This window comes from Dryas octopetala, chromosome 4 (genome assembly GCF_963921425.1).
Source record: "Dryas octopetala chromosome 4, drDryOcto1.1, whole genome shotgun sequence".
Classification (NCBI taxonomy): Eukaryota; Viridiplantae; Streptophyta; class Magnoliopsida; order Rosales; family Rosaceae; genus Dryas; species Dryas octopetala.
Window position 1 is genome coordinate 18,780,385 of NC_141369.1, and position 14,365 is coordinate 18,794,749.

At 36.8% G+C, this 14,365-nt stretch overlaps 3 protein-coding genes across 6 annotated transcripts; 1 reads left to right on the forward strand and 2 right to left on the reverse strand.

The window, feature by feature from the left end:
- The first annotated feature begins 727 nt into the window (after nucleotides 1–727).
- On the forward strand, nucleotides 728–6,418 carry LOC147287678 (V-type proton ATPase catalytic subunit A). Its single transcript, XM_086239416.1, has 20 exons — nucleotides 728–965; nucleotides 1,644–1,770; nucleotides 1,918–1,973; nucleotides 2,058–2,114; nucleotides 2,297–2,408; nucleotides 2,512–2,549; nucleotides 2,675–2,776; nucleotides 2,934–2,990; nucleotides 3,089–3,160; nucleotides 3,242–3,343; nucleotides 3,453–3,515; nucleotides 3,608–3,740; nucleotides 4,043–4,149; nucleotides 4,280–4,474; nucleotides 4,697–4,783; nucleotides 4,916–5,020; nucleotides 5,325–5,422; nucleotides 5,546–5,624; nucleotides 5,841–5,929; nucleotides 6,008–6,418. Exons 1-20 carry the CDS (start codon nucleotides 888–890, stop codon nucleotides 6,120–6,122), a joined length of 1,872 nt encoding a protein of 623 aa, XP_086095542.1. The 5' UTR covers nucleotides 728–887; the 3' UTR covers nucleotides 6,123–6,418.
- A 770-nt stretch (nucleotides 6,419–7,188) lies between these two features.
- On the reverse strand, nucleotides 7,189–9,338 carry LOC147287679 (7-dehydrocholesterol reductase-like protein). The gene is made up of 3 exons (XM_086240065.1): nucleotides 9,181–9,338; nucleotides 8,423–8,575; nucleotides 7,189–7,628 (listed from the first exon to the last, which is right to left on the reverse strand). The coding sequence occupies exons 2-3, from the start codon at nucleotides 8,568–8,570 to the stop codon at nucleotides 7,366–7,368; spliced, it is 411 nt and encodes a 136-aa protein (XP_086096191.1). The 5' UTR covers nucleotides 8,571–8,575; nucleotides 9,181–9,338; the 3' UTR covers nucleotides 7,189–7,365.
- A 777-nt stretch (nucleotides 9,339–10,115) lies between these two features.
- Nucleotides 10,116–14,080, reverse strand: LOC147287680 (Pentatricopeptide repeat (PPR) superfamily protein). Of its 4 annotated transcripts, XM_086241573.1 has the most exons (6): nucleotides 13,788–14,080; nucleotides 11,331–13,437; nucleotides 11,122–11,212; nucleotides 10,948–11,010; nucleotides 10,714–10,805; nucleotides 10,116–10,617 (listed from the first exon to the last, which is right to left on the reverse strand). In XM_086241573.1, exon 2 carries the CDS (start codon nucleotides 13,405–13,407, stop codon nucleotides 11,416–11,418), a length of 1,992 nt encoding a protein of 663 aa, XP_086097699.1. In that variant the 5' UTR covers nucleotides 13,408–13,437; nucleotides 13,788–14,080; the 3' UTR covers nucleotides 10,116–10,617; nucleotides 10,714–10,805; nucleotides 10,948–11,010; nucleotides 11,122–11,212; nucleotides 11,331–11,415. The 4 variants fall into 4 exon arrangements, with proteins under 4 accessions (XP_086097699.1, XP_086097696.1, XP_086097697.1 ...); XM_086241570.1 differs by lacking the exon at nucleotides 13,788–14,080 and having other exon boundaries at nucleotides 10,714–10,857; nucleotides 11,331–13,443; XM_086241571.1 differs by lacking the exon at nucleotides 13,788–14,080 and having other exon boundaries at nucleotides 11,119–11,212; nucleotides 11,331–13,443.
- Nucleotides 14,081–14,365: the final 285 nt, after the last annotated feature.

The following is a 14,365-nucleotide window of genomic DNA, read 5'->3' on the forward strand; positions in this document are numbered from 1 at the left end:
CTTCTTTACTATTTTGTCTTCCTCCATCTCAAACACCTTTCATCAGCAATCTTATTATTATTATTATTATTATAAAATAATTGAGATATTTTGAAATATTATGTTTGATACAGCCATACAGGGACATGGACCATGTAACATAAATAGGAAAAAACATATGCTGAAATTTCAAAATTCTCAGGTAACTTCTTACTTTTTTAGCAGAAGAAATAGATGTTCAAAATGAAATCTGATGGTAAATTAAATATAATTACCCAAAATAAAAGTTTAAATTCTGCTATTTTACCATCTTAACTTCTAAATATTGTTAATTTTATTTTGCACAAGAAAAAACAAAAGTAGAAATATACTTGCAAGTTGCAAGTTTGCAACTGGAAAGTTATGACTGGTCAGGCAAATATGGAGAATCCAGTGATAAAAAAGCCAAAACAAAAACAAAAACAAAAACAAAACAAAAAAGCCTCTTTCGCGGAAACAACCTTCAGCAGAAACACGCGGCAAAATTCAATTGGCTCCTTTTTACTCATATACTAGACCCGCGCAGCAGCATTCTCCTCTCCAACACATACTCCCCAACCCGATCCCACCACGTCATCACTAAGATCAACAAATCGTGGGGCCATGTGACTTGAATGGACCACGTGTACCTAGAGAAAATAGAGTCATCCGCAGCGGATCACACTCTTACTCACACACGAATATTAGCATCCCATAAGTTCCATAACTAGTCCGTGTCTTCTCTCTCTCAAGCTTCTCTCTTTATCTCTCTCGCTCTCGCTCTGTAAATTTCTCTGTCAATCTCTCTCTGTAATTCGGTCGGAGCCCTAGGGTTTTTGGTCGAGCTCTGCACCTCAGATCTCGAAGTTTCGCTCCGATCCGCGCCCAAAATGCCGGCGGTTCACGGTTCCCGGATGACCACCTTCGAGGACTCCGAGAAGGAGAGCGAGTATGGCTACGTCCGCAAGGTACGTACAACAACAACTCCCTTACTCTCGATTTGAATGGATCGGATTCACTTGCTTCCACTTTCGTTGAATTCGATATCAATTTGATGTTTTTGTTTGTGTTGTTGATGAATTTTTGAAGTGATTGGATCAGTGCTCTGTTGCTGCCAGTTCCGTGATTATTGCGATTTTGTGGTTGATTAAAACGGTTTAGTTTTGTTTAATTGATCCAAGTAGTGACATTTCCTATGTTCATTGCGATCAATATTAATTATTGCTTCATGAATTCAGCGGTTACGATTTGCATTGCGCAACAAACTGAGTGATTGATTAATTGGTGTAGTAAAATCGAATATGAAATTGTATGGAAACATTTTACATGATTTATTTAGTGTTTTTGATCGTTGGAGCAGCAAAAGTTGAGTGATTTTCCTCTGCTTTTAAATTTTTAATCACGAGTTACGTAGTTATACTCTTTTTCATTATTCTTTTTTGCTTTGTTGATCTGATTTGTTTAACTTTTTTGGGTTAAATATGGGATGAGAAGATTTTGTTACTAATGTGTTTATGGCTTGGTTATCTGGGTATGTTAGTTATGTTTTCTTTGATCACTATTATATTATTATTAGCTAAGTGATGAGAAATTTGTTATTGCATGAATTGCTAGTGGTTACTGGATTTGGCAAATATATTTTACAGGTCTCAGGACCAGTCGTAGTTGCAGATGGCATGGCTGGGGCTGCCATGTACGAGCTGGTTCGTGTTGGACATGATAATTTAATTGGTGAAATTATTCGGTTAGAAGGGGATTCTGCCACAATCCAAGGTTACTTGCTTCTTCATCTTTATGCTTTATTATTGTTCATGTTCATATCTGTTCGTGTTTGGCTTCCCTCATTTCAATAAAAAAAATAGTCAGCTAACATTTTAAGGCTTTGGTATAATAATATATTATTTCCTCTGCTTATTTCAGTCTATGAGGAAACAGCTGGGTTGATGGTGAACGATCCTGTTCTACGTACGCGCAAGGTGGGTCTGCCATCTTGTTTTACCCTATTTGTTTTTATGTTTATTTAATTGCATCATCTAACAATTGTTGTGTTGATGTTTCAGCCTTTATCAGTAGAGTTGGGACCTGGAATATTGGGAAATATTTTTGATGGAATCCAGGTTTGTTTGAATATTACTTTGCAGTTTTTTCTGGTTTTGGGAGCTAATTTTTTATATTTATTCTTGTAATTATCTTTTATTCAAACGATAGCCTTAAATTTTTTGAAAAAGAAGTTATTTGACGGAGCAAATTTTCATGCATACCTGCTCCCTATTTTATTCCTTGTTTCTGGTCATGACAGAGGCCTTTGAAAACTATTGCAAAAAGATCTGGTGATGTCTATATTCCACGTGGTGTGTCTGTCCCAGCTCTTGACAAAGATGTACTTTGGGAGTTTCAGCCTAAAAAAATAGGTAATTTAATGCAAATTTATGTAATCTATTTAGAGGCGATAAATAAATTATTGTTAATATGGTTTGTTTGATTTTGAAATTTCATTTCAACCACTGATCGCAGGTGAAGGCGATCTTCTCACTGGTGGTGACTTGTACGCTGTAAGTTCTGTAGCATTGAACTATTGGTTTTTGAAGGACTTTCTGAAGAATATTGTACACCTGAGTATGTTCATTTTCTTTCGAATTGTGTCTAAAGTCTGGGCATGGGTATTTTTGCATTGCAGACTGTCTTTGAAAACAGTCTGATGGAGCACCGTGTTGCACTTCCTCCCGATGCTATGGGAAAAATTACTTATGTCGCACCACCTGGTCAATATTCATTGAAGGTTTGACTAAGAATTTTGAATTGCTATTTCGATAGTCCTTTCTACGACTATCACTGTTAACTACGATTTTTATCTTTATAGAGTGGGAGCACTATTTTCAATCCTGAATGGATTATTATGAAGTTTGTGCATTGAATCTTCCTATATGCATTTGCAGGATACTGTATTAGAGCTTGAGTTTCAAGGTGTCAAAAAGAAATTTACTATGCTTCAGGTTCTTAGAGTTTGCTCTTTGGCTTGTGCTTTCAGAATGTTCATAGTTACTACTATTGTTCATTATCGTAAACTATATTTTGGTATGCATATTTGCAGTCTTGGCCTGTACGTACACCAAGGCCTGTAGCATCAAAGCTTGCTGCTGATACCCCTCTACTTACTGGGCAGGTAGACTAAGTGTTGTTTGTTTGCTCAACTCTTCAATCTCTTGGGATTAGTTGTTTCTGACCATTTTTTTTTTTGGATCAGCGTGTTCTTGATGCCCTTTTCCCCTCTGTTCTTGGTGGGACTTGTGCCATTCCTGGTGCATTTGGTTGTGGAAAAACAGTTATTAGTCAAGCTCTTTCAAAGGTAAACATATCCTTAATTTATTAGAGCCTTCCTATAGTTATTTATAATTTTATACCCTGGGAAGTTGTTGCCTTACTTACTTCGTATGAGATGCTTTGTTTATGTGCAGTACTCTAACTCAGACACTGTAGTTTATGTTGGTTGTGGAGAACGAGGAAATGAAATGGCAGAGGTATGCATTTTTAAACTTACTATAATCAGTTCATTAGTTACCTATATATATTGTCTTGGTTTTGATCAATTCAAAGTAATCAAATGATTCAGGTTCTCATGGATTTTCCTCAATTGACGATGACTTTGCCTGATGGCCGTGAAGAATCTGTCATGAAGCGTACAACACTTGTGGCCAACACTTCTAACATGCCTGTGGCTGCTCGTGAAGCTTCAATCTATACTGGTAAATTTTTAAGCTCCATCTAAGTAAGGTTAAACTAATGTAATAAAAACTTTATGTGAGAGGATAATGCTCAGTTTGTATGAAAACGCTTGAATTCACTGCACTTCACCACTTTTGATGGTCTATTATGCTATATATATGCTCGGAAAGCATAGACATTAACTATGTCTCTAATAGGAATTGAACTCTTCTAAAGAAATTTTCTGAGCAATGTTGTTCCTGATCTTGTGCAGTGAGTCTGAGTCAATTTATTATTTTAGGCATTGTTTTCATATTTTTCAACTTATGTGTGAAATTTTCAGGAATCACTATTGCCGAATATTTCAGAGATATGGGCTACAATGTCAGCATGATGGCAGATTCAACATCTCGATGGGCAGAGGCATTGCGTGAGATTTCTGGGCGGCTGGTAATTTTCTCTCCTTTTTATAACCTATGCTATTGTTATTGATTTGTGGTCTCTGTTTCTGTCTCTCTAAAATAGATGAAATATAATTTCCATCCCTCTTTAATGGCATTTGTCTTTCTCTTATATACAGGCAGAAATGCCTGCAGATAGTGGGTATCCTGCTTATTTGGCAGCGCGTTTAGCATCATTTTATGAACGTGCGGGTAAAGTAAAGTGTCTTGGTGGGCCAGAGCGTAATGGTAGTGTGACAATTGTTGGTGCTGTTTCTCCCCCAGGAGGAGATTTCTCAGATCCGGTGACATCTGCAACCCTCAGCATTGTCCAGGTATATTTTGTAATATCATATTTATTCATGAAAGTATAACCAATAGGAGGTGTTGCCTGACACCTGGAAAGTGTCTCCCTTCGTAATTCATAAATGCATCACATTCATGACTGATATCAGCAAGAATAAACTTTTGATTAGTTCCACCAGTAGGGTCTATTCCTCTAGTCTGGAAAAACAACTTTGATTCTCTTTAACTTAGTCTGTTATTCTCCTTTGCAGGTTTTCTGGGGTCTTGACAAAAAACTTGCCCAGAGGAAGCATTTCCCCTCTGTGAACTGGCTTATTTCCTACTCAAAGTACTCAACGGTGTGTTCATAAACTGTTATCCCTTATCTTTTATGAATTCCCCCCCCCTGTTGGTCTCACTGATTGATCTGTATTAATTCTTCATTCCTTTTTGTAGATCGTCTCACTTGTTTCTCTATGTGTTCTTTGTAGGCATTAGAGTCTTTCTATGATCAATTTGACCCTGATTTTATCAACATCAGGACAAAGGCACGTGAGGTGTTGCAACGAGAAGATGATTTGAATGAAATTGTCCAAGTATGTTTTTATTTGCTTGTACTATGAATTAGGTGGTCCTTTAATCATAAGAACAGAAACCATTTGATATACTAGAGTGCTCTCCTCTAAAACTGAAATACAAGTTACTGTAAACTTTCAAGAGCCAGTGATAGGGCTTTGTCATATCAGAATGATATCTGGCCCGAATCCAAGGTTTATCAGATATATAGATTGTCCTATTCTCCCCACAATTCTTTTATTTTTGAGTGATCTTTAGGAAAAATTATTCAATGTTCTTTCATCTACCTGCCACTGAAGCCCATGGATATCTGGTTTTCTGCAGCTTGTAGGAAAGGATGCTTTAGCTGAAGGAGATAAGATCACCTTAGACACTGCAAAGCTCTTGAGGGAGGATTATCTCGCACAGAATGCATTTACTCCGTGAGTTCAAGCTCTCTAGTCCTTCCTTTTGAACTATGTATCTAATTTAATGTTTCATATCCTTTTTCTTTTGGTTGGGCCTGGTAAGCTTTATTCATTGTTTACGTGTTTTGCACTGGACAGGTATGATAAATTTTGCCCTTTCTACAAGTCTGTTTGGATGATGCGGAACATCATCCATTTCTTTAATTTGGCCAATCAGGTGAACTGTTTTTCTTTTTCTTTCCTTTCTTTGATTTCTGCATTATCAGTATCTTCAGTATGTTTGAGGAATTTGTGTCTAGGTTGATTTTAACGGATTGTAAATATCAAGTCTATTTCTACTGTACATAAAGACTTCTGAATTCAACTTAAAATGGATAATTGAATGAGCAATGGTTGTGGGTCCGTTATTGATGTGATGTGGCTCAATATGCAGTCAGTAGAGAGAGCAGCTGGTATGGATGGTCTAAAGATAACGTACACCCTAATCAAGCATCGTTTGGGAGATCTCTTTTACCGCCTAGTGTAAGTAACATTATAATGCTGCACATTTCAATATTTTTATGGGAAGCAGGTCTTGACTCCCTCACCGGTGACATACAGGTCTCAAAAATTTGAGGATCCGGCAGAAGGGGAAGATGTTCTTGTGGGAAAATTCAAGAAGCTACATGAGGACCTGACAAATGGTTTCCGTGCCCTTGAGGATGAAACTCGATGATCAAACATCTCAAAACTATGATTTTAGATTATTCGAGTGGCGTGGCGATGACAGTTTTTGTTACTGTTTTTTGTTGTGCATGAAGAACGGCAGTGTTAGTTTTTATTGCGATGTCACTTTAGCATTGCTCGTGTGGCAGTTTTTCTAGCTGGGATGTGTAGTTATAATCTTAATTATTGTATTTTCTGTCATTCCCTTCCGGTTGTTTCCCAGAATAAGAAACTAGATCCCATTTCTTATTTATGTATCTAATCAATAAGGTATGTATGATTTGATTTTTTTGGCGGCTGCTCTCATTTCTCTCTCCACATCTCTAATTTTGATTGTAAAATGAATACACTGAAGGAGAGTGGGGAGACATACCCTTGTGGCCAACAAAGAGAAAAGTAAACGGAAAATAAAGTTGCATACCCTCCTTGGTGGGACAAGCGTTGGTCTGCTTGACATACCAAGCAAAGTAAACATTTGAGACCGAAATTGGCCTTGACAAGTATTTAAGATCATCTAAGTCATATTTAGGTGACTAAACTAGACATGGCTGCATGATCAAGCTTTCCCAATTATTGGCGCAAAAAAAAAAGCTTTCTAAATTCTTTCATCTCCATTGATGAATTTATCTAAGTATTATGGCACTGCTTTTTCTATGGTCTCAATCCCTAGCCAGCTGCTTTTAAGGGTCAATTAAGTGATGGAGATTTGACTTCACTCACTGATGCCCCAACGTCCAAAATTAAAGCTGTGGACCCTCACTACCATGCCCTGATTCAAATCCTTAGGTCTCCAACATTTTGATTTCTCTGCATTGAAGGCTCAACTTGGCCAGTGATCGATTTCCACTTCATTTGTGCATCTAAACCAAAAAAGAAAATCAACCAACTGTTTGTTTTCATCCATGGTAACTGCTAGTAGATCTTGATTCTTGAGCCCTCCCCACTGACAGGAAGAGACTACCAGGAAAGCAGTTTATTACTTTCAGCCAAGCACTAACATTGAGATGGCTATATGAAGGTTTTAGAAGCACATGCAATCTGAAGGGCTAAAAAGAGAGTAATTGAGTTCCACAAAATCAAGGTGAAAATAAAATGTCATTAGCAATCTACTCATAGTCAAGCAAAAACTACCAAATACAATATAAAACCTAAGTTGATGTTCAAATGAAAAATACCATACATATTGCACTGACTTTAAAATGACAAATGAGACAGTTGATCCTTTGGCTTTCATATTCATAGACTTCACTGAATCAACCTGGGCCAACTTTAGGAATGTCATAATGCTCGCTCATGTTTGCCAGATACTGGTTGAAATCTTGAATCCTGTCACGATGGGATTTATTAGCTGTCTTGGCCAACCTGTGCGTATCAATTCTCTCTCTCTGCTCTATATATCGTCTCTCTGCGGGTGTGAGATGATCATCATAATGAGCACCCTTCCCATCCTCGCCTGATTTGTTGGCATCATTTATATCTTCCTCATCAGGATTGGTTGATCCTTCTGTACTTCCACCTACACCAATACCATATTGAATGATAAAACTGACAAAAGGAATATTATCGGACATTAAAATGGCATGATGAAAAGGAACCAAAATTTTTTGCAGTAAGTATTGCAGTAGTGATGGAGGGTACTGGTGATCACAGAGCCATAGATAGATCAGTATGGTCAGCGTTCCCAGTCCCCCTTTCCTTTTTGTCAACATCAATTGACAGAAAACATCAATGCAAAGAGTATGTGTACAAGGAAGAGAGAAAGGCCAACAACATCACTTGCAGGATAACAAGAATTATAGCAAATCTTATACATCTTGTTTATTCTAATAAGTCCACATCCTGCAACAATGAGAAGTAGAGTGCTAGATTGAACAATTCTGAGTTGCCAACCAATGCCAGAATATTAGTTGATCCAACGGTTCCAACCTAACCATAATTCTTATGCGCACTAAGCATATTTCACAATTCACAATTAAAAAAAAATAGAAAAGGTGGCTCTACTGCTCTACACTTCTTAGGTATCATTAGACTAAGGCATAATCTCCCTCTCCCTCTCTCTCTCTCTCTCTCTCTCTCTCTCTCTCTCTCTCTCTCTCTCACACACTCACACACAGAGAGTTTACAAAACATATAGTAAACTAAATCGGATGACTGGAAACCTTTCTGAACTTATGTTTGTGTTTTTACGAATACGTGCCTGGCCAAACCTTTCTCAATTTGTATGACAATAAATAGAGGAGAAAAGACAGCTTATTTAAACTAAAAAAAAGAAAAACTAATTTCAACTTTGATATCAAAAGGATAACTTACCAGCTGAGAGCTCATTTTCTGTGACAATAGATAGCTGATCTTGATGTTTTTTATTTTTCTTTTTCTTCTTGATCCCAGCAGCCTTCACATCTAGAGCCTTTCCCTTAAGCTTCAGCTTCCCACCAACGACATTCTCGTATCCTGACATGTTTCCTGTCAAAAAGATTAAAAAACAAAAAGTTATATGACGAATCACAGACTTGAAAAAATCATTGGACAAAGAGCATGCGTACAATACATGGCAGAGAGCAATCATAAGCGGAAAAAGAATGAGCGTCCGAAATGCAAATAAGCACAGGACAACTATACACCGTCCCGGGAACCAAACTCTACCTATAACAAAAAGGGTAAATTGGTGAAGCAATAGAAGACTATACAGCTAGCTAATGATGTCCCATCTCAAAACCTCCAAAACACTTTGCAGCTGAGCCCTCATTAACCAACTCACATTATACAATCAAGTTCAAATGCTCAATTGAACTCAAAGAACCCTATTTCCAGGTAATTGGGTTGGCAGCAATAACCAATTTTACCCACAAGGCCGATCAAATGAAAAAAAAATGAAACTAAATAAATAAACAAACCCAATTTGTTAATCCAAATCCAAGAAATACATAAGAACAACCCAAAAATAAATCATCATCATCTCCTCAACTAGCAAATTATTAGCAGAAAAACCGCAGTAAATTAAGAAAAATTGCCACAAATTCTCAGCTGAATATTTAGAAAGCATAAAGTAGGGAACCCTAGGATCGTACCTCAAAGCAAAACAGATGCTGTCTCGCTTCGAAATTTAACCAAAAAATACACCTTTCAAGTTTTACGATTCAATCATCGAAACGCCCTACGGAATGATTCGGATTCATTTTGGGTTCGACCCGGAAGACTGATTTCTCGAGTTTTGCACCCAACACCCTTAAAAATCATAACTTTCCAATTTTGTCCTCGGATTACTGATAAAAATAAAAATAAAATAAAATAAAATAAATTTTTTTTTTGGTGAAAACAAAAATTGCCATAGCTAGCCAGATGTTATTTTGTTTGATTTCTTAATGATAAAATTGGAATTGAATATTTGTATCAAACCCCCTCTCACAACATGTTATTCTGATTTTTTAATTCAATGTATGAATTTATTTTTTATTTATTTAAAATAAAAATATTAAAATGACATGCTTTTGTAAGAGTGAATTGGAGGAGCTCCTCCAATAGGGGTTGAAGGCAAGTTTTGTTCATTTGCATGTAAATTTTTTTGTTTGTATATTAAGTTTTACACATTGTTGCACTAACCATCATAACCAATTGTCTTTGACTTCTTGTATAGTACCTAGTTCTTTAATACTGATTTAATTGCATACTTGATTATTTTTTGTAACTAATCTTTAATTGAGCATGAACTGATTGTATTACATTAGTATTTAGGTAATTAGGTTAATACTGGTTTTAACTAAAAGTTTGGGATTTGAAGATGTTTGGTTCTTAAAACAAAAGAAATTACAAGAACAAATCACCAATGGTTTTTTTGCAACTGTAAATGTAATAAATTATCTAAAAGAAGTTGGGTCAAGAATTAGATACAAAATAATTGGATTCAAATAAACTCACAATTAACAATATCAACAAAAGCAATATTAATCAATTAAGTACATAAAAAATATAAACTCGTATTACCCATAATCATAAAGATGAAGTATCTAAATATTTAACTGTAATATTTATAAGAAGAAATGAAGAATATAATAGAAGAAAATAAAAAATGTATTTCCAAGTGACACCCGTGCTCAACACATTGGTATTCTACAACTTATATTGATTTTTTTTCTGAAAAAAAAAAAAAAAATTGCAGAGGCCATGGCCCTCTTAGTTCCTTCTATGTTCCACCCTGTGTGGGAATAAGCATATAATGTTATGCCACAACCAAGTTTACACAGATACTCGAACTGCATCACAGATTTCGAGACTTGACAGGAAGCATGGTGAGTGGCAAATTCCATATCATCCGGGATTAATTGGAACACCGGTAGGCCTTCTCTTCATCGTGTAGATTTTGGTACTTAGGTTTTGGCTATCCTTTCCTCTGTGCACCATCTAAATTGAAGGAGGTTGAACATCTCGCATTCGTTCCCTTCTATGCCAATTGCTTTAGTCTAAACATAGTTGTACTCTTCCCTAGAGCTTCTCGAGATGAACCCCACCTGCAGGCTCAGCAATGGCTTTAGCTAAAGTGCCAGCCTTTTAAATTCTAGCATATACAAGACATTATAATATGTGATGTGCAGAGAAGAGATCACCTTTTCAGTTTAGCCTTCCCATGATTAGCCTGGTAAATTATATACAAAGATGCCAACTTCCATGGCGCACTCTTGGCCTCATACAACTAGTTCTGAAGTGCACAAAATCAATAAAGCAGACCAACAAAAGAATGGCTCAATTCACTTCCCATGCACGACAAAAAGCAGTGAGACAATTACTCAGTTATATGCATACGCACAATTTCATATTCACAAGAGAATTAAAATGCTCACCATCCCGAGGTAAAGAAGGCCTGTCTTTGTTTCCCCAGATGTGGTAGTGTATGAAGCGACTATCTGTGAGAAATATGGACAAATCACATTTCGTTTGTCAGCCAATATATATCAAGCTGTATCAAACTGTAAATATAACAAGGATAGCATAATAAGTTTCATGAGACCAACCACCTCTGATGGAGCTTTTCCCCAAACCAAGCATTTTTCATTTCTTTTGCAAAATTCTTGCCTTTGCCTGTCATATTATCACACTACAAACGACCTGAAAATCCAAACAAATCCAAATGGAATGATTACGTTTAAAAATTAATCCCAAAGGCCAAAAGGCAATTCAAAGACAACCAATTAGACAGAAAAGAAATTGAACTTGGAAAAATTACCTTTAAAATGCTTGACTAAATATCAATTAAGATCATGAATTTCCAAGAAAAGCCATTTGAGAGGCATATTTTAATCATATGGATCTCAACCCATTGAAGTAGCCACATCAAATAGGTCTTCAGAGCCAGATGTCTCTACAGATAGATCAGTTTCTGAATAAACATCCAAAAATGCGTTGCGACCATCATCTCCTTTCACGCTTTCGACAACTTCATCGGGAAGTAATTCATGCATTACCTTGGCAGATATCAAATCCAAATCTCTCATCTCAATCAATAAATCAGTAACTGAATTAGAATGATATGGTCTGCAAAGGAATTTTGATAATCTCAAGAATGTATTGCAGCTCAGTTCTATTTTTGCTTCACTCATCTCTTGAAGCATCAGTTTAATCATGTTACGATCTCTTTCTTTACAAAAACCTGAGACCATTACATTGTATGTATATGCATTAGGAGCTAAACCAACCTCCTTCATCTGGCAATAAAGTGAAAAAGCCTCTCTAGTTCTACCACCCATAAAAAGTCCATGAATGGTAACTGTATATGCTACAACATCAAGTGTGTATCTCTCTGCAACTGCTTTCCTAAATACTCTAATGGCCCTATGAAATTTACCAACCTTTATAAGCCCGTCTATAACAACAGTATGAATGTGAGCATCCTGACCAGGGTATTTCATGACAATCCCATGGTACACATCAACTGCTTGATCAACTCTTCTTGCTTTACATAGTCCACTTAATAATCCAACAAAAGTATACTCATCTGGTGTAAAACCTCCATCCAGCATATCATTATAAAACTTCTCAGCAAGAGATGGATTCCCAGACTTAATGAAACAATTGAGAAATGAGTTACATACCAATAAGTCAGCCTCTATGTCAAGTCCACGAACTAAATTGGGTAACAGAGAAAACCTCCTAGACAAACATATGGCAGATAACAGTGAACAGAAGGTATATGAATCAGGAGCCAATTTTCGTGATTGCATGCCAAAAAAAACTTCAAATGCATCATCATACCTCCCAACCTTAGAGAGGGAATCTATTAATACATTACAAAGAACCAAGTCCCAGGCATATCCTTTAGATTCCATCATATTTAAAATTTTGAACGCATCGCTAACCATGTGAGATCTCAAAAATCCTCTAATTAATATTGTGTACGTTACAACACTAGGAGAAGAACCAGTCTTAACCATCTTCTCAAATAATTTATGTGCAACATCAAGTCTCTGCATTCGACAAAACCCATCAATCAACATACTCCAAACCTTTACAGACACAGATATCCCCAAAGTAATCATTAGACCCAACACTTGATGTGCCTTCACTATATTACCCATTTTGCAGAAACAGTTCAAAATCATCTCAAATGTCTCAACTTTTGGGTGATATCCCCACCCTAACATCATTCTCAACACATCTCTAATATGAAAAGATTCATTCAAATTGCATAAATTGCACAGTGCAATATTAAAAGTCAAAAAATTTGGCATTTGGGTTTCTTTCAAGAACTTAATAGCTGAATCAACATCCCCAATTTTGAAAGATACATCAATGATTACATTGCAAGCAAAAGTGTTGGGTGTAAAATCATAAACACCCATTTGCTCAATAGCCTCAAAGACCATCACATGCATTCTGCCGCGCCAATAAATCCTCAACAAGAGCAAAAATGTTTGAGATTTTATGACACACCCAACACTCTCTAACTCCTTAACAACGGATTTAACCGTTTTGTAGCGCTCCATCATGGCCCTGATCACACCAACCATGTGATCAAATGCAACCGTATTGTGAAAAAAATTGGGTTGTTGAGCACACCACAGGAAGAATCTCAATGCAATCAAATCAGAAGGGCAATTCAATAAAGTGGAATGCACAATCTGATGAGTGAGAGTGAGCTTACTTCTTTCTGGGTCGAGATTTTCCCGGAATTTTTTTTGGGTGTTGTCAGGTGAACATACCACTGGTGATGAAAAGTAGCGGATTGGCAACATGCGCAGCGCTCTAATAATTTGGTTTGGCCTTTCATGTAGAAAACAATACCTAAATCTCCATACCACTTCCATGAAAATTCAATTCTTCCAGCAAACCAAACACTACATAAGAAAATTAGGAGAGAGAGGGAGAGGGTGGAATTACTTTTTGGTCCCATATATTCACAAATAAATGACAATGAGAAGCTATTAACAACAATGTAATGAAAGTTATGTGGGTACTATATAAATAAATGAAAATCAAGCACAATAAATTAAACTAAAGAAATATAGCAATTACAACATAGAAATAAATCCTCAATGCTATGAAATTAAAAAAGAACAATATTCTCTTAAGTTTTAAACAAATATAAATTAGCACACCAACCAACATTAATATCATGAGTAATTTATTGTGGGCTAGGGCTGATAAGGTTGTAGCACTGATGAATTTAGAATGTAAACGTACTTACTTTCATCTGCCTAGCACTGAGAGCCCCAAAGATATCTGGATTACTGCAGCTTGTAGAAAACGATGCTTCAGCTAAAGAAGAAATACCTTCTGGGCTTTTGGGGATTGGGAGCAAATCAGAAAAACAAGCTTCCAAGATTGGGGGGTGGCAACTGCAGAAATAGGACTGTGGGAGGGAGTGAGTGAGTGAGTGACTGAGGGACTGAGTGAGCGTCCAAATTCATCTGCCAAAACAGAAGAAGAAGAAGAAGAAGAAGAACAACAACAACAACAACAAAATGGAGGTGGGAGAGAGCTGGGAACTGCCCAACGAAGTAGAAGAAGAAGAGGGCATGAGTGGGTTAGAAGAAAAAGCAGGAGGCGAACGAAGGAGATGAAGAAGACACAAGAGGAGAGATGGACCCCTGGCCTTTTCCGCGGGCCTGGGCTATTTGCTTGTGGGCTAAGAAGTTTTTTTCACTGGGTTGGACCATAGTCCAACCAAGCCCACCATCTGGAGGCGTCATTGCGTGTGCAACGGGGAAATAATGACATGTAGGTGCTACCAATATAGTGTTACGAATCCACTCAAATTATAAT

What these genes read in the sequence shown, in the direction of transcription:
- LOC147287678 (XM_086239416.1), top strand. Translation starts at nt 888, where the DNA reads ATGCCGGCGGTTCACGGTTCCCGGATGACCACCTTCGAGGACTCCGAG. An exon ending in ATATTTTTGATGGAATCCAG is followed by an intron (nt 2,115 to 2,296) that starts GTTTGTTTGAAT and finishes TGGTCATGACAG; the next exon opens with AGGCCTTTGAAAACTATTGC. An exon ending in CCTACTCAAAGTACTCAACG is followed by an intron (nt 4,784 to 4,915) that starts GTGTGTTCATAA and finishes TGTTCTTTGTAG; the next exon opens with GCATTAGAGTCTTTCTATGA.
- LOC147287680 (XM_086241573.1), bottom strand. Translation starts at nt 13,407, where the DNA reads ATGGAAGTGGTATGGAGATTTAGGTATTGTTTTCTACATGAAAGGCCA.
- LOC147287679 (XM_086240065.1), bottom strand. Translation starts at nt 8,570, where the DNA reads ATGTCAGGATACGAGAATGTCGTTGGTGGGAAGCTGAAGCTTAAGGGA. An exon ending in AGAAAATGAGCTCTCAGCTG is followed by an intron (nt 7,629 to 8,422) that starts GTAAGTTATCCT and finishes GTATTGGTGTAG; the next exon opens with GTGGAAGTACAGAAGGATCA.